The sequence below is a fragment of the Seriola dumerili genome, unplaced genomic scaffold (genome assembly GCF_002260705.1).
Source record: "Seriola dumerili isolate Sdu_G_001 unplaced genomic scaffold, Sdu_1.0 BDQW01000741.1, whole genome shotgun sequence".
In the NCBI taxonomy this organism is placed as follows: Eukaryota; Metazoa; Chordata; class Actinopteri; order Carangiformes; family Carangidae; genus Seriola; species Seriola dumerili.
The window spans coordinates 28,755-47,500 of record NW_019174996.1 but is presented as its reverse complement, the minus strand read 5'-3'; the positions used below and the strand labels follow the sequence as shown (position 1 = coordinate 47,500).

The 18,746-nt window shown below is 43.7% G+C and overlaps 2 protein-coding genes across 3 annotated transcripts in view; one reads left to right on the top strand and one right to left on the bottom strand.

Annotated features, from left to right (window-relative positions):
• The window catches only part of LOC111236862 (protein 4.1-like), a 20,208-nt gene extending 8,769 nt beyond the window's left edge, over positions 1-11,439 (top strand). Inside the window, exons 13-25 of one of the 2 annotated variants that reach the window (XM_022765738.1) lie at positions 2,007-2,111; positions 2,221-2,354; positions 2,497-2,544; positions 2,626-2,655; positions 2,792-2,971; positions 4,267-4,296; positions 7,265-7,360; positions 7,517-7,594; positions 8,481-8,525; positions 8,789-8,887; positions 9,052-9,132; positions 9,870-9,991; positions 11,252-11,439. In XM_022765738.1, the coding sequence (XP_022621459.1) occupies positions 2,007-2,111; positions 2,221-2,354; positions 2,497-2,544; positions 2,626-2,655; positions 2,792-2,971; positions 4,267-4,296; positions 7,265-7,360; positions 7,517-7,594; positions 8,481-8,525; positions 8,789-8,887; positions 9,052-9,132; positions 9,870-9,980 (1,037 nt within the window). In that variant the 3' untranslated portion in view covers positions 9,981-9,991; positions 11,252-11,439. The remainder of the gene's footprint in view (positions 1-2,006; positions 2,112-2,220; positions 2,355-2,496; positions 2,545-2,625; positions 2,656-2,791; positions 2,972-4,266; positions 4,297-7,264; positions 7,361-7,516; positions 7,595-8,480; positions 8,526-8,788; positions 8,888-9,051; positions 9,133-9,869; positions 9,992-11,251) is intronic. The other variant, XM_022765739.1, reaches the window with a different exon arrangement.
• Positions 11,440-12,522: 1,083 nt separating this feature from the next.
• The window catches only part of lama1 (laminin subunit alpha 1), a 34,856-nt gene continuing 28,632 nt past the window's right edge, over positions 12,523-18,746 (bottom strand). The window contains exons 52-64 of the mRNA XM_022765740.1: positions 18,474-18,615; positions 17,507-17,621; positions 16,597-16,749; positions 16,289-16,440; positions 16,005-16,199; positions 15,706-15,889; positions 15,123-15,229; positions 14,736-14,925; positions 14,065-14,214; positions 13,706-13,859; positions 13,481-13,614; positions 12,901-13,114; positions 12,523-12,756 (exon numbers count right to left, since the gene is read on the bottom strand). Of these exons, the coding sequence (XP_022621461.1) occupies positions 12,581-12,756; positions 12,901-13,114; positions 13,481-13,614; positions 13,706-13,859; positions 14,065-14,214; positions 14,736-14,925; positions 15,123-15,229; positions 15,706-15,889; positions 16,005-16,199; positions 16,289-16,440; positions 16,597-16,749; positions 17,507-17,621; positions 18,474-18,615 (2,066 nt within the window). The 3' untranslated portion in view covers positions 12,523-12,580. The remainder of the gene's footprint in view (positions 12,757-12,900; positions 13,115-13,480; positions 13,615-13,705; positions 13,860-14,064; positions 14,215-14,735; positions 14,926-15,122; positions 15,230-15,705; positions 15,890-16,004; positions 16,200-16,288; positions 16,441-16,596; positions 16,750-17,506; positions 17,622-18,473; positions 18,616-18,746) is intronic.

Genomic DNA, 18,746 nt, shown 5'->3' with positions numbered 1-18,746 from the left:
CTGTCCAGTTCAGTCACAGATAACATTTACCTTAGAGTATTGGTACAAAATGTGTCTGCTGTAGAAATATATAAGCCCTCGATTATGACCATTAGAATTCAATTGGTTGTTTTGGTATGCATTCTTACTGCAGTTTTGCGGTTTATTACCAATGACAGGCCCCCACCCACCATTCCCCACCAACCCTGTTGCATCACATTATTGCAGTATTAAGGTTATGCTGTTATCGTCACAGCCCTAGTTGGTAACTTTACGTTACACATCCAAAACCTTTCAACTAGGTTCAGGAATCCAAATTGGACTCAAGTGAAATCATGGTGTCGTTACCTCTCTCTTCAGATGCATACAAATACATTTTATTTATTTTTAGCGCCTTTCAAGACCCCAAGAACATTTTACAATTCAACATACTGAAGTGTATTTAATCCACAAGTGGATACACCAAGGAGAAGGACATTATAATAATGGATGTAGAAAGTCATGGATGAGAGTCTCTGCAACAGATTGGGAAAGAGAGGGGCGTTTTTGATATCTGTGTCAAAACAGAGGGTGGAGCTTAGATGGGGAACACTGTCAAGTGTGGCTGGGGAAGCAATGAGGAAAGCATTAAATTTCATGAACATATTATATAACTGCTGGTAGATGGAAATGATTTTGCCAGAGGAAATTGTTTAGCTGGTTTAAGTAGTTTATTGACAGTGGGAAGAAGAGCTCTGGGATTACCTTGTGTACCTTGGTGTAAACCATGGGGCAGTATGATACAGGGCGTGATTTAAGTAGAGCAAGATAATTTAAGGTATCTGAGAGGGGCACATTATATTTAGATACCAGGCCATCAGTTGATAAGTTTGTGTAATCGTGGGTCATATCTATTAGAACAGGTATGCTAATGCTGTTGATGTTCCTGTGTGTGAACAGATGCAGGAAGTTGATTTGAGGAGCAGGGCTACTAGCAATGTAAAGGACGGCCTTATGATCCGACACTTGTGTGCTGTGTAGGTTACAGGGAGTAGTACCACAGGAGCAGACAAGGTTCAGTACATGACCTTCAGTATGTGTGGGGGAGTTGGTTTGGGTGACTGAAAATTCTAGATGAGGGCACGATGTTACAGCCATAAGAAATGGATGACCAGAAAGTTCTGGGCAAAACCACAGCACAGATGTTTGCACCTGTTACATATGGGCTTTAGTTTGGCTTTACACAGGTGTAGCTGATGTAAAATTTCTTCAGCATATAGAAGGAATGGAGAAATGGCGTCTGTCATTGGGACCCCTACAATTGTTCTTGAATATGAGTTAAAGAGGGATTATATCTATACTGCAATTTAATTGATTGACACTCTTCCCTTATTTAACATATTGAAGTTTAAAAGAGAATCCAGCCCAGATAATCGAGGGGTCACTCTAACCCCCAGTCCTGGTAAAAACAGAATACTAGTCCGTCCCAACTCTTTGGATAATGGTTCAAAGCTGGTAAAAGTGTTATCAATGTACAGGTCCCCAATGCTACATGAACCCTGGTCATTCCATATCTGGTGTGACAATCAACCATTCACACCTGGAGTCATGTGACTCTAGCAACTGTCACATGACAGCCAGGTGGACTAACTATTCACACGAGACTGTCCAGGAGGGAATAAGCATAAAGATGTTAAACAGCTGGGAGAGCTGATTTTTACATAATACTTTGTGACCATTGTTAGCATTGTTAGCTTTGTTAGCATTGTTAGTATTGCTTGGATAACAAGAAGTGTGATGCTAAATAATAACAGGTCATGGCTTGTGGTCTGAATGCTGATTGGCCATAGCTGCTGTGCATGCCCCCTGAGCTCTGATTGGCTGTGTGCCGTTGCCTTGGCAACGAGCTGCGAGTCATGCTTTGCTGCTAATGAACATGGGGACTGGCTGACAGCATCACAGCAGTTGCTGTGGTTACTGTTGCTGCAGCTAGCTGGATGCTAATGCCAACATCACGTGTGTGTGTGTGTGTGTGTGTGTGTGTGTAGATATGGGCTCGGGGCTGTACGCAGCGTCTAAAGCCATCGCTGTCAGTGACCTCATCAGCACAGCCACTCCTGAGAGGAGGACAGAGGAGAGGAAGGAGGAGCAAGGTAAAGAAACAACCAATCAGAGGAGACAAAATAAAACAAAACAAAATAAATCTACTGACTGAAAATGAAACAACTGACTCCTCCTCTCTTTTTGTCTTCTGTCTCCTAGATGAGGAGGTGCTGATGGTGCAGGAGGTGTTGGAGGTGGATAAAGAAGAAGTGCAGGTGGAAGAAGAGGAGGAGACCAGAGTGACAGACATTTCTCAGCAGAGCCCTCCGACTCCTCAGAAACAGGACACCAAGGTAACACATACCTGTTTAACTAGTGTCAAATTAGCTAGTTAATGTTCTTATAACTAAGTTTAGTGTCAAACTAACTAGTAATATTCTTATAACTAGTATAATGCTGTTAAGTTAATTAAATTAATGCTGTGTTTGTGTTTAGACAGAGCTAACTGATACAGCTGTGGACGGAGACCTGACGGCCACTGAGGTACATCTGTAGACTAACACAATACAGTTACCGCTCATACTGTGTGGATTACATTAACCTTTCTGTCTCTCTCTCTGACAGTCTGATCAGGATGAAGATTTGAAAACTCAGGTAAATCTGATTTCAGTAATCATGATGTTGTCATGTTCTTTCTTCATATAGACAGTGTTAACCTGTCCTCCCACCTGTCCTCTCACCCCTCCTTCCTCCTGTTGTTCCACCTATCCTTTTGCCTGTGTGTCTTCAGGAGATGTTGGCGAGTCCTGAGGAGGAGCAGAAACCTCAGAGCACCATCAGCGCTCTCAGACGATCCTTCTTAGAGGCAGGAGGAGAAGGGGGGGTGACAGAGTGGGAGAAACGTCTGGCCTCCTCACCTCTATGTCGGGTTGACGACTCCCCAATGATCGAACCTCTGGAGCCAGACGAGGTGAGGACAGAGAGACAGAGGAAACTCAGTCTGATATACAGTATAGCTGTGTCCCAGTTCAGGTTCTCGTCCAACAGGTGGATCCTTCGTGTTGATTTTAGTTTTAAACACAAGAGAGAGAGAGAATGAGTATGTTTTTTTTTTTTTTTTTTTTTTAAGATAGTGGGGTGGGGGTTGTATATTGTGTAATATGTTGCATATTAATGTTAATCGCTGAGTATAGTAAGTGCTAAGTATTGTGATTCAGTTCAACAGCTAACGGTACAACTGTTAAAACTGAGGCACTTAAAACCTCATGTCCTTGTTAAAACAAGACCAGGTCTAAACCTGGTCTATGTCTGGACCACCTATGGTCAAATCCTGATTTTATAATTGTGACATCGTCTGACAAAATCACCAAACACATAAATAATAAAAAGACTGTGATTGCTGTGATTTCAGCTGTATTTACTTTTATTAGAAGCAGGTCTTTATGTCTAACTCCCTCTGTTTGACATTTAGAGTTGGTCAAAGTCTTTAGTATGAAGTTTTGTCTGATGACTTCTCTCTCTTCCGGTCTCCCTGCTCATTGTGTTTTGTGTCTAGTTATTCCTCTGCCTCCTTTAGTAATAATGATACATGGAATCAAAGTACTTTATTTGCTGTAATGGAGGTGAGGCTCAGTGTATTGGAAGTGCTCCTCTGCTTCCCTTGCAGTTCCCAAGCAGCTGGGAAACCAGAGCCCAAAACGAGAGGTGTAGCCCTTAGCCCCAGGTCAATATCCATACACGGTCCAGTCATGAACCAGGTTTATACCCAGTCTGTTCAAAAACAAGTCTATAAATCTAGAGATAACAAGCTGAATTAGCAACCCTGAAGCTGTAAACACGCCCCTAATAGAACCTGTTTGTAGCAGAGAGTCCAACTCTGTGACCAGGCATTCGGCTGACCAGTGCCCCTGATGTTGCGGTCCAGCCAAAAGGTTGAATGTTGTCAAGGTTGCTTGGCAACAGGAGCAGTGCTTTGTGACACTTGTGGGAAAGTAAAAATCCTCCATAGACCAGATTGTTTCGTTTTGGTTCAGCCTTCGCGGTCTATGAAGGATAAAGCACCTGAACTGGGACACAGTTTATATCATATCAAGCACCCTGAATAAACATACTGTTATACTGTCTGTCTATCTGTCTGTCTGTCTATCTGTGTCTGTATGTCTGTCTATCCGTATCTGTATGTCTGTCTCTCTGTCTATCTGTCTATCTATCTGTCTCTCTTTGTCTGTCCATATCTGTCTGTTTCTCTGTCTGTCTGTCTCTCAGCCTCTCCCCTTGGACAGCAGTTCAGCAGAGGTAGGTGGACCGAGCTGTCAGTCAAACACAAACATATTGGAAACATTAAACATTAAGACAATGATAGAGTCTGATTGAAAAATTCAGAATCTGTGCATCTTGTTGATCCTCCTTCACTGTTAAGACTGAGACCTGGAGGCTTCAAGTTTCCACATCACATGGCGTCATACTAGATTCTGATTGGCTCCAGACTGGTTGTGATGTCATAAATACTGCAGGTACGTCCAGGTGTTAAACTGAGATAAATATGAGAACAGAGAAACTTTCCTCCTTCAGCAGAGGAAGGTGAAAACAAACTGCACAGACACTGTTCAGTGAGAAGTGCAAACATCATTGATAAGAAAATCCAGCCTCCAAAATTCAGGTCATCATTCAGGTGTTAAAGTTCAGTCACATTATGTTTCCGTTACCCAGCAGTCTGTCCTTACAAAGGATGTGAGCTCTGATGCAGGTAATCAACTATTAATCTATGGATCCCAGACTGTGTGAATCTGAATCTGAATCTGAATCTGAATCTGACTCTGAAACTGAAACTGAATCTGACTCTGAAACTGAATCTGAATCTGAAACACCGGAGTTCATTAGTCACTCAGGTTACAGTAAAACTGAACAACATCTGAAGTAAAGATTTGTTTACTGTGAACATAAAGTGACAGTACCTTTACTGACCTCATTTCTCCTCCTCACCTGTCTATTGGTTAATCAGTCAGTCTGTGTTTGATGTTGCTCACCTGTGCGCTCCAGGAGGGCGGGGTCATAACAAACCAAGCTCCCCCTCAACCAATCAGAGAGAAGAGCTACACTGTGGGACGGAGCTATGACACCACCTCAGGCAGGATTGTCACCATGACGACCAAGGACGATAACTCTCACATTACCATGACGCATATGGAGATGGGCAGGCAGGTTCGAGTCATCCCACTGTCCACTGCTGATGATGTCATCACAGAGGGACCGCTGATTACGATTCGTGAGGTGAAGACGCCGACTTCACCCTTGGACCCAGCTCCTGGCCTCTGTGGTGTCAGTGCGACCAGTGAAGGCGGTGCCAGATTGCTGGACCGCCAAGGGGGCGGAGCCTGCATGATGTTACCTCTGACACCCCTCCTTGGTCCTAAATCACCTGTGGATAAGCTGAACCTAAGCCCTGCCCCCATCAGGAAGTCACCCTCCATGGCCAGAGTGGTACGCTGATTGGTGATCAGCATGGAAACAAGCATGAGGAGCATACACAGCGACCTCATCATGACACATTAACCCCTGCTGTGTTGAAACAAGAAGTGTGGCTGAATGCTGGCTCCTCTGTCTGTTCAAACTAAGCACCTCAGCTCCAGGAAAAACAGCAAACACCCAAAGGACCAGGTGGAGATCAGGTCTGTGTAGGTCAGGTCATACAGGGCTTTATTATCATCCTGAGACACTAATAATGTGCTTAGTCAAGTTTCATCATTCAAATCAGTGAGAATCAGAATCTGTTCGAAACTAGCTCCACAGTTCTGCTGTTTGGACAGTTTTTCCTGTGGTGTGGAAGCTGCAGTGAACTCAGTGAGTCCAGCAGGGGGCAGTGTTGAGCTGCAGTGAGTCCAGCAGGAGGCAGTATTGAGCTCCAGAGAGTTCATTGAGTCCAGCAGGAGGCAGTGTCGAGCTACAGTGAGTTCAGTGACTTCAGCAGGAGGCAATGTGGAGCTGCAGTGAGTCCAATAGGGGGCAATGCGGAGCTGCAGTGAGTTCAGTGACTTCAGCATGAGGCAATGCGGAGCTGCAGTGAGTTCAGTGACTTCAGCATGAGGCAATGTGGAGCTGCAGTGAGTTCAGCAGGGGGCAGTGCAGAGCTGCAGTGAGTTCAGCAGGGGGCAGTATGGAGCTGCAGTGAGTCCAGCAGGAGGCAGTGTGGAGCTGCAGTGAGTTCAGCAGGAGGCAGTGCGGAGCTGCAGTGTTCAGTTTAAACTCTCCTCAGCTTCTCCCTTCACCTCCTCCCAAACACCATTTTGTTTCTGCTCTTCTGATCAAATGGTGCACAGGAAGGGAAAGCAGGTTTTATTTGAATTTTTGTTGGTTTATTTATTTTATTTTGTTCATCAGTGGTTTTTGATTGGCAGCTGTGGGGCGGGGCTTATATCTGTTTTACTGCTCTTCACGCCCCGTCAGTTTTGACTGGTTAGTGTTTGGTTTAATTGCTGCTTTTTCTAAAAACTCCATTCAGTCTTACCACTGGGAAATTTGAACTTGTCATGGTATCAAAAAGCTTCATTTGTAATTTGTCACAGGGTTCTAAATCCCTTAGAAGTACAACCACAGAGACCTCCTCTGTAGGAGGGGTCTCCTACATGTTTATATCAGGGGCCTGTTGTCTCAGCATGGTCAACGTTGATGGTGTACAAAATCATCAAACAGATTTTTCACTGGGCTCTTGTAGTTTAGTTGCTGTGTTTCATCACTTCCTGTATTTTTGTGTGTTTGTGTATCCTTCTTATTTCCAGATCAGGTTCTCTATCTGTTAATAGTCTCCACTGCAAATGTGCAACACAACACACCTGACAACATCACTAGCTGTTTGATCACAGTAGAAACTAATACAAGTTTGTTACATCATGTAAAACATGCAACAACAAATACTGGTTAGTAATCATAGACTAATTACTAACAAATCAGCTGCTCCTTTTATCCACACCCCCTTGCCCCACCCCTGCATGGCTGTAGCCTGGCTGTCAGATTCTACTGAGAATCTATTGAGTTTTTATTTCACCTCTTTATTTACTGAAAAATCAAAGATACGATTCAAAAGTCTTAAGTTTCCGCCTCTTGTTTACCTGTCTGTCCCCCTTAATTTTTTTGTGTGTGTGTGTGTGTGTGTGTGTGTGTGTGTGTGTGTGTGTGTGTGTGTGTGTGTGTGTGTGTGTGTGTGTGTGTGTGTGTGTGTGTGTGGTGTGCTGTGTGTGTGTGTGTGTGTGTGTGTGTGCGCGCGCAGCCTAAACCTACATTTGATGAAATGTCTCCTGAACTGACGGCTCTGCTGAAGTCGGCCAGAGAACAAAAAACCTTCAAAGAACACAACCTGCTGAAGGTGCCTGTATACCATTCTGTCTACCTGTCTGTTAACGTGATCAGATAAATAACGACCAGGTGACTCTGTACCTGTGGAATCCTAAGTGGTCACTCAGCTGTAGCCCCCACACCTGTTATACCTGACATCCTTTTTTATGTTCACTTCCTGTTTCAGACTTCAGAGAAGGTGGAGACAGTCTTCTTGATGACAGAGTCACATGACCAGGACCAGCCAATGGCGGACCAGCCTCAGGTAGCATTAGGAAGTGTTGTTGGCCCGCCCCGAAGTAATCCCCCGCCCCCTCCCCTGGGGGCTGACATGATGCATGCTGATGATGACACAGAGAGATGGGCCAGTAATGATGACGGTAGCAATGCTAACCAGGCTAATAACCCAGCAGATAAGCATGAGGTCAGTGATGTTGATGTCAGTGATGATGAGCCTAGCAGCCAGGGTAGTGATGACGATGCTAGTGAGGCTAGCGAAGGTGCTATCAGTGTGTTAGCACAGGCAGCAGTAGAGGAGGCCATGGAGGCTGCAGTCAGACAGGCTCAGAGCCCAGACGCTAACGACACTCATCAGGATAGCATTGAGCAAGCAGTCAGCTACAGTGAGCAGGAGCTAACCAGCATGGAGGCAAACAACAGCCCTGACACCAAACCCAGGGCTGTTAGGGGCTCTCGACATGCCGGTGGTCTGTTTCAACATTACCACGACGACAAGGACTCAGATGACTTAGAAGACGACAGAGGAGGGTCGAGGGTCAGCGAAAACCCCCCCCCTCTATCTTTATCCCACTCCCCCTGCTCAACCAGTCAGACCCAGCCATCCAACCACAGTGATGACGATGACGATGATGAAGAATCCAAACCTCTGCAAGAGGTAACACCTGAGTCTGATACCTGTGTTACCAACCGATGACTCCTCCCCCAGTGAAACCAGTGAAACCTTCTCCAGTGACTCCTCCCCCAATGTCTGTTTCCAAAGTGAAAGCAATATCTCCTTTTCCAGTAACCCCAGTGAAATAGCTTGTGCACCTTGTGTTTGAATGTTTGTATGCACAGTTGTTAGACTGAAGCTTGAAGAACATTTGTCTAAGGTCTGTCTCAAAGTCTAATTTTCCCCCTCTGGATTTCAGGAGGTCCCAGTGATGAGGAAGACTCTCACATATGAAGCTCCAGGGGTGAGAACAGTCTCTTTTAATTTATAATATATGAGATGGGCGTTACTACCCGTCAGTACAGTATGAATTATTACAAAGGTAATGAATAATTCTTTAAAATCATTATTCAGTTTGTAGTTTATAAAATGAGTCAGCAGTAAACATTTTCATGTTTTCTACCTGCAATTTCATGAGCACAAACATGTATATGTCAATAATGAATCAATCGTTCACCAGTTGATTCAGGATATTAATGTTCAGACTGTGGGGTGTCTGTTTTTCAGAGCCGAGTGGACTCTGATCCTCCTGCAGGTCTACTGCTGAGCTCCCAGACCTTTACTGCAGAGACCTCCAACACAACCACCACCACACACATCACCAAGGTAACGTACATTACCAAGGTAACTCATATCACCAAGGTAAAGCATATCACCAAGGTAAAGCATATTACCATGGCAACCCATCTCACTGATACAAGCCAAGCTTTTCTGTCGGAGTTTTGAACCAGTGAAGGTGTTTTGTTCGATTCTTCTGTTTCTCTCTTCAGACGGTGAAAGGAGGAATCTCTGAGACCAGGATCGAGAAAAGAATCGTCATTTCTGGAGACACAGAAATTGACCACGACCAGGTAACTGTCTACACCAGGCAGACACTGTACAGATTCAATCTGATTTAAACATTGGACCACAGTCTGGCCTGTATCATTCGATGAGCAGTTTGAGGGAGGGTCCCTGATCGATCAATGATCTGGATTGTGGTTGATTGGTTGATTTCTGGCAGGTCATCTGTCTGCAGTGTTCTGATTGGTCAGAATATATAGTATAGATTGTTGTGATTTTGTAGCAGTATTTTACATGTTGTGGATTAAACTGTAGCTTTGAGATTGAGCTATGATAAAGAACTGCGACCAGATGATCTGTGGCTCCATATTATTTTATTAATGTCTCCATGACGAACATAACTCAAGAATTCAAACGTTAATTAACTGTGACTGCACGAGTTGGATTGTGAGGTCCTTTCTGTGAACACTGAGGCCTCAGCCATCTTGTTTGAATAAACTTTGTGCTTGTCACTGGATAAATGTGTTTATGTTTGGTGTGAGCTCCACATCATGGCCGATCGATGTATCTGAACAGTGTGAGCAGAGCAGTAAACACATCAAACCAGGTTAATGAAAATCTTGTGTAACGGCCTTTAAAAAGAAGACTAAGAAGAGTGGATTAAAACTCAGACCTTAATTAATCTGGGACAGTCCTGGACCCAGATTGAACCATGACATATCTGGTCTATGTGCTGCCTGGTCTGTCCAAGGTTAATCCAAACCTGGACCTGGACCTTTATCTGACCCCCGTGTCTCTCTTGAAGGCTCTGGCAGCGGCACTCAGTGAGGCGCGGCGGCAGCACCCTGAGCTGTCTGTCACACGAGTCGTCGTCCATAAAGAAACTGAAGTCTCTCCTGATCATGTGATAGATTAGTGACATCACAGGTAACAGGAAGAGTCAGGCCCCGCCCCTACAGGTGGAGTCTCTGGATGCTGATGGCTTAACCGTGCATGGCAGCGTTCATTACATTGTGTTTGCATGTTTTACACAAGTGTTTGTCTCGAAGAACAAACAGCTCAGATCTGATTGGCGGGAAGGAGACCACAGGAAGAGAGGGAAATGCCCTGATTGGATATAGGTTTGGGAGGAGCCACAGAGGACAGGAAGGATTTAAGGTTATTAGTTGGTGAAAGAAGAACAAAACAATGTGATTGGACATAAAACTTAAGAGATCCAGATTCATCAGTCATCAGCTCTGTGTGTGTGTGCGTGTGTGTGTGTGTGCGTGCGTGTGTGCGCGCGCGTGTGTGTGTGCGCGTGCATGCACACGCTGTTTGGCTCAATGAGTTGTATCCCTCTCAGTCAGGTGTGTTACCTCAGTGAGGTGTTTCACTCTAACCAATCAGACGGGCTCAGAGCAGTTTGTTCTTTGATCTTTAAATCAGTTTCAATACTTTATATTCATTTAATAAACATATACATGGTGATCTTATAATCAGTTTGACCTGGATCACTATATGGTTTTCGTTGTTATCAGAAAGTGTGAGGAGCAGATAACCAGCCCCTCTTATCAGCTGATCCGTGATCAATCAATCAAGAGAATTATTATCAAGTCAAGTCAGTTTTATTTATACTGACCAATACCACAAATCACATTTACATCAGGGGCTGATGAGTGTTTACATATTACAGTCCCCTTAGTCCTTAGACCCAGATAAAGAAACAGACTCTCCTAACATTCTGGTTCTGGTTCTGGTTCTAGTTCTGATGGGGTGGTTTTAAAACAGAAAACAGAATCTGGACAGAATCACAGTGGTGACATAAACCTGCTTAACTATGGCAACATTCCTGATCAGGCTTTGAAGTATACTGTGCTATGCTAACATGGTAATTAGCATGGGCATGCAGTTCTCTAGGCTAGCATTGCCTAGCTGTTCTCAGAGCTAAATGTGGGCTAATGGGAAAGTGTTACTCCCTCCGGTGGCCATGTAAAGTTTTACCCTGGAAAACCTGAGCTTACTGATCGGTCTGACATCACAGCCGACTCCCAGTGGACAAATCAGAATCAAATAAAATTTCAAAGACAAAACAAAGGAATTTTGTTTTTTAATAAATGTGGAAATGTGACCACCGAAGGAAAACTTTGCCTCAGGGTCTAAAATCTAAAGAGACATCTCTATGTTCAACATCTGTCTCTCTTTCAGGACTGAAGCCTCTGCAGCATTATGGGAGTTGAAGTTCAGACTACGGTGCCAACAACGACACTGTTTGCAGCAGAAACACACACACATTCACACGCATGCATGTACACTTGTATATACCGTCTCTCTCTCTCTCTCTCTCTCTCTCTCTCTCTCTCTCTCTCTCTCTCTCACATACACACGCACGCACACACACACACAAAGTGCCTGTCTGTCTCACAGTTGCTGGGTTAGCTTCAGTTAGCATTAGCTCAGTAGTATGATTTTAGTTGAAAGCTTCATGACAAAGAACGACTTCGGTATGAATAAAATAAAATATATAACACAGGCAAGTGAGAGACAGACAGGAGTGATGCTTTGATGTCATCAACATGTTCCCATAGCAACCAGGCAACCAGAGCTGGTTGAACTGTCCCCACAAATTAACTTTACTGCATTTACCTTATTAAACAACCCTACCAAAACACACACCTGCCTGCCTGACAGGTTAAAGGAGGCATCTGATTGGCTGGTCAACTCATGTGTGTTTTCTCCTGATTGTATGGAAGATCACAGCTTTATGAAACATTCAGCAAACAGTTTGCGTCACACCCCACTCTTACATGCCTCACCTGTGAGGAACTGGATCTTTTATTCTGACATTCTGATGCAAACCATCTCCTGTTTGAAATGTAAAATAGCATGAATGCTAGCACTGTAACCGCTCACTGTTTATCAGCTAAAATTCAGCTCTGTATTTACCCATAATGCAATAGTAATGTGCCATTCTCTCATCACGCCATAGAAACCCCTTTTATGAATTATTTTTCTCATCTGTCTATGCATTTATTTATTTATTGATATTACACCTGGTGTCAGGTTACGCACTGACCACTCCCCCTTGGTGTTGTATTACAAACTGACCACTCCCTTTAGTGTCATATTACAAAGTAGCCACTCCCCCAGTGTCAGGGTTACACAAACCATGTTTTACATCATTTATGCTGAACACTCTGAATGTCTTTACCACTGAACTAGAATAAAGTGATAAACAACCAGAGTTTGTCTTGTTGTGTTTGACTTTAAACTTTCTTCTTCTGCAATGATTTAACAGTGGTTCAGGAGGGAAACTTCACTTCTGGAAAATTTTAATTGTAAACCTGATTATTGTTTTCTGAGTGAATCTGAAGTTTCTTATGTTTGGAACTGAGTGAATGAACAAATTCATAACTTCATTTCCAGATAATCTTTAATGATTTATGTGGATTAAAGTTACAATCGGCTACTAACAGACACCACAATCAATTATCAATATTAGAATCAGTTCATCTGTCCAGACTGTTGGTGCACCAATCACAGCCAGGTTGGGTGTTGCAAGGCAACAGGACACGAGTTAGGTGTGACACCTAACAGGACGTGGGCAGAGCTCAGGTCGAGAGCATCACTCAGGTGAGACTTAATGAGCTTCAGGTTCCTCAGACAACCTCTAAACCTGGAGCTGATCGACAGGCAGTTCTGTTTAACTCCATCTGTAAGAGAGACAGACAAGTCAGAGAGAGACAGATCAGAGAGTAATGGGTCAGAGAGAGAGAGACGGGTCAGAGAGAGAGAGACAGGTCAGAGAGAGACAAGTAGACAGGTTTGCATCAGTCATGTTTCTATTTTTGTCTCACCTGGATAACCTCCAAGGTAAACAGGGTTATTGGTCTCAGCAGAGGTGGATTGTGGGTATGGATTGGGGATGGTGTAACTCCGCCCATCCACACTCAAACTCAGGGTGTGTTTAGTTTTTCTGGCCAGCAGGTGGTGCCACTGTCCATCACACAACACCTGACCAACTGAACGCACCGACACTCGCCCTGCCCCGTTGTTCACATGAAACACCACCTGAGGAAAAACAGGTGAGTCATGTTTTTATTTATTCATAAAACATATAGATGACATCAGGTCAATCATTAAACTCACATTATATAATGTTAATTATTAGTTATTGATACTTACTGATATGTTACCACAGAAACATTGGAGGGATTTACCTGAGTAGGTGTCTACATCATTAGTTCAGGCTCTTTGTTTAGACCATCACTGATACATTCTGACTTTACTTGAACACCAGTGACTCATCTGGGACATTTGACTTTTCTTCTTTTTTGCTTGTTTCAGGGGCAGGGCTTAATGATTCGCAGGGAGTTTTCTGATCACCCTTAACATGTCTGTAGATAAACACACACACACAGGTAAGTCTGTGCTCACCTGTCCACTGATCATCTCAATTCCGATGGCGTCGACCTTTGCACTGCTGATTCCCAGAAACACTCCCTCTGATTGGCTTGTTCGAAACTCTAGAGTCACTGACACATCTGAGCCGACTTTATACCCATCATGCACTACACACACACACACACACACACACACACACGTTAAGGGTCAGATCAGACAATATGGAAAGCAGATGTATTTGCTTTGTGGCAGACTCACTGAGGACAGCGTAGCCACTGCCGTTAAAGTAGCTTCCAGTCTGGTCTTTGATGAAACAGGAAGTGACATCATGCTGCGAGGCCGGCTTGGTCAGATCCAACATGGCTCCGTTCAGACTGACAGAGCGAACACAACCTGGAAAACTGCTGCTCACCTGAGGGACGAACAGGTAAAGCAGGTCAGATCCATAACAACAATACATTTCTGTCCTGGTCACTGAGTCGGAACTGAGGTGTTCACTGTCAGAAACACCTGGTTCACCTCCGCAGGACTGGGCTGACAGACAGCATCAGGACATCAGGTGACATGTTTGAAACGATACTCAAGTGTTTGAGAACATCATGGTTAACATGTCGTACATTGATTCTCCTGGTGGAGTGTGTGTGTGGCAGACCGCCCAGGTAAAGTCTGTTGTCCACGTCCAGCTGGTTTCCTTTAACTGTCACAGAGTCCGGACTGGAAGTGTCGACCATGACGGACACCACCCGCCGGCTGACCTCAGCACTCACCTGGGAGAGACAGGAAGTAAGTGAGTTTAAACATGATCCTGAATCAACAACAGCATAAACAAACATCAGCTGTTTCTGTCCAGGTGAACATTACCTGACAGTGTGACATCATCACCTGTTATGTGATGTAAACTTTCATCCATGTTACATCATGGACTGAACCACCTCTCCATTTAGTTTTTTACAACTTATTTAGCATCTAACTTCATGTCAAACAGATTTGTGATGTCACCGTATGACATGATGTCACACAGCTTATTCCTTTACCACGACTCTGTTTGTTTCTCTCTGATGATTTCTTATGAAAAGTATGAAATTCTTGTTTTTACCTGTCAATAAAAGGTGTCCACAAACAGAGCAGAACAGCAATCCTTATATAGACATGGAGGGGGCATCAGTTATGGTAATGATGTCAGAGATTTATGACAAACATTCGTTCGTGAGGATGGATGTTTTTGATTTTGTTTGTAACAGCTGATTGCAGCAGTCTTCATAGTGTGTGTTAACCTGTATGAACTCACAGTGTGCCATTCTCCATCACTGATGATTACAGATGAGGTGATGGAGGCAGGGCCTTTCCCCATGTCAGCTGACATCGACAGTCTCCCACCCATCAGTCTGAGGACGATGAAGTCCATGTGTTTGGAGTCAGAGAGGAGGAGGATCAACCCGTCCAGAGCCCGGCTTCGAATCAACATCTTCACTGAAACACTGAGGACGAGTACAACACAACGCAATGGACACAACAGAGACAGACACAACAGAGATGCAACACAACAGACATAACAGACAGGCACAACAGACACAGATACAACAGACACAACAGACAAAGAAACAACAGGGTTTAGTCTCATTTTACACAGAGAACGACTGACCAGAATTCCGCCCCCTTTGTTACCATGACTCACCTCTTCCTGACAGTATTGGGGTTGATGATGAAGGTCATGTGACTGTGTTTGGATGAACCAAACTGAACAGCTGATGGCAGGAAACTTGGCTCTGACTCCGACACACACTGCATCACACACAGATAAATAACTAATAATCAGTGACCAATAATAAACAACCAATCAGTGACCAAAAATCAGTTAACAAATCATCAGTCAATAAACAATAATCAGCAACTAATGATCAATAACGCAAATTCAAAATATGCTGACCAATATTAAACATCATTTGATGATCGATTTAGTTCAGTTTACCATTATCAGTAATCAATAACCAATTATCATTAATTGTTAATAAACTAAATGATTACCATTATCAATAGTCAATAGTCACTTGATAGATTTTATAGTATAGTATATGTATAGATTTTATTTCTAATTATCAAAAATCAATAATTGTCATAATAATTACCATTATGAATGATCAATAATCAACTATAATGACTCATCATTAATCAATAATATACAAATTGGTCATTGTTATCAAAAATGGAAATATTGATTACCACCTTTATCAATAATGAGAAATAAATGTATTGATTACCGTTAGTACTCCAGGTGTGAGGGCGCTGAGTTGTGTTGGTGGGGCTATGGGCAGGTTGGCAGGGTCAGGAGTTGGTTCTACATCTTGGTCATCAGGAAGCACTGCCCCCCCAACCCTTTCCTCCAACAGGCAGCTGTCAAGCTCGACCCCCTCATACTTCACAGCTCCTGATAGGTCGATAAGTCTGCAGAGAGCCACCAATCAAAACAGTTCACTAATCACAGAGACAGAACGCTGTGTGTGTGTGTGTGTGTGTGTGTGTGTGTGTGTGTGTGTGTGTGTGTGTGTGTGAGACTTACGCTCCACCCACCACCAGGTGTTGGATGCAGCCTCTGAACCACCTGGATAAATGCTGTAATCTGATTGGTAGACGCAACTCCCCCCCTGAGGGCAACCCGCCAATGAAGAAGGAGGCTGGAGATGAATGAGGAAATCCGCCCGGCAACAGAGGTACAGATTTCAAGTGATCCTCGTCCACCTGCAGGGACAGAGACCTGAGAGACATGAGATAGGTCAGTCAGGTGATACATGTCAGTCATGTAAGACAAGTGGGACAGGTGTTCGTTTCCATGGTAACACATACTTCCTGTTGATGGTGATAATCACAGAATGTTTTTCTCCGTCACAAAAGGATCCTCTGTCAGGTTTCATCACCATCACCCTCCGAGTGGCTCCACCTACCTCACCAAGCTCTGCCTCCAACGTACCTGAGACCAGGTGAACAGACAGGAAGTGCTACACACACAAACACACACACACACACACACACACACACACACACACACACACAGAGTAACACAGGTTACAGTAACACATAGTTATGACATGACATATGAAAATGTATACACACAGACTGAACACCTAGTGTACAGGTATGTCATTTGACCTCACCTGTCTGAGCGAGCGGTCGTCACTGAAGGTTGCCAGCAGGACTCCTGATTGGTTGTTGGAGGAGAAGGAGAGGAGAATCTCTGCCTCCTGACTGAACGCTGGAGGAGTGATCTGAACGAAGCCTTCATCCAGCACTGACACACTCCGCACTGCCTGAGAGATCATCCATCAGTGTGATCAGTGAGGAATAATGATTATTGATTGTTATCTCATAAGCAAAGATTGATTGATTGGTTTAATTCTTATTCTCTCTGCAGCTCAGAACAAGGAGAAATAAAAACAAACAAAAAACAAAAGATTCACTCTGTCCTGAGACAAATAATAATTATTTAACATCTGGACAATCCAGATGTTAAATAAGTAATTACATAATAATTATTTTTTTATGATCTGGACATAATGTCCAGTGTTTTTGTTCTTGTTATGTGATCATGGTCTTTTTAGTTTCTGCTTCATTATAAAAGCAGATAACAAGTTTCACTATTTCATCTCATTTCATATTCATTCATTCAAGGTCCTGACCTGACCGCGCCTCTGTCCTGTCCCTGCCTCAGTATCTGCAGCCACACCTGTTACCTGTACTTGTGCCTGACTTTGTACCTGCCTGGTTGTCGGCATCTAGGTCTTCCTTCCTGTTGCTGTACCTGACTTGTGACAGAGTCAGCTTTCTCTTGTTTCATGCTATAGCACCCCCCAGCTACAATGCTCAGACTGCAGCTGACATTGAAATTCTTCAGGTGGGACGCGGCTCGATGTGTCTGTGTTCACAAATCTTCCTGGATAATGTTTTGGGTAATAAGTTGATCTTAAGGTGACTGTGAAGTCTTATTTGATGATAAAAATTAAGGATGTGTGTCACTGTGTCACCTGAATCATACAAGTTCAGTATTTTTACATCAGTGTGTCGTACCTCCAGGACGCAGCCCTTCCTGACTCCGTATGCGTCCCTCAGCAGGTCGAAGTTGGACCGAGCAATCTCCACATTCTTTATACAGCCGATGTATGACCTGGACACCACCTGTCGCCTAGCAACCACACAAAGAGATAGTGAGTTAAAACACACCCATCCCTTGACCACCATTCACCCTCACCTGGTGGCATCTAACCCTAACCCGTGATCTGTAGCCACGTCAGTTTCTGATTGCAGCTGGATCAGAGCTCTGTTTGCCTTGGAGTTGCACAGGCCATATGATGTACTGTCCGACTAATAAGTCCTGTCAGCACAGCAGCTTAAAGTAAAATGCCTCCTCATTTCTCCATCCTCTAAACCAGGCCTATTCAATTGGCGGCCCGTGGGCCACATGCGGCCCAGACGCAATACCCGAGTGGCCCAGCTCGTGGTTCAGACAAAAAAAAAAGAAGAAGAAGAAAAAAAAAACACAGAGAAAAACACATTTTGCGTGAATAACTCAAAATCCCTACAGTACTTCAGACAGTGAATGCAACACTCCACGTAACCCACAATGCAGGGCGTTGTTTTGTTTCGAAAGTTACTTTTACAAAGTTACTGATATAAACCTTTTAATGAGTTATATAAGACAAAAATGTTTATTCTTATATTTCAGAAGTGAAAAAGTATTGCTTCTATCTCAGTTCAATTACAGTTCTTGAATTGTATTTTATGCACTTTTTGATGTGGCTGCGTTATACAAAAATTTAAAGGGGAAATGATGAATAAACATCACTTATTTCATTATATTTATTTGTGTTGGTTTGAAATTTGTCATTACCTCCTGCTTATTGACCGCTGAAAATGTCCGGCCCAGGTTAAGGTCTCGGTTTTAAAATCTGGCCCAATTGAATTTGTAATTGAATAGCCCTGCTCTAAACAGTACGACGGAAACAGAGACATCCATCATGATGGCGCACAGACTCACCTGATTGGTCTTGAGGCAGGAAGTCCTCCAATGTAGATGGGGTCGAGGTCAGAGCGGTTCAGGTCAGAGGCCATCCCAGGAGACTCTGCCTCCAGCACCTCCTTCTCTGATGATTGGTCAGCAGCCATGATGGACAAGTAACCTGCACACACCAGGTAACCAGCACCGTCAGAAACAGGAAGAGTCGTGTCTGACACTGTGATTTCACAGCCACCTCAATCAATGATTGGTCAGCTGTGTTATACATGTACCTGATATGATGGTTGTATTTAA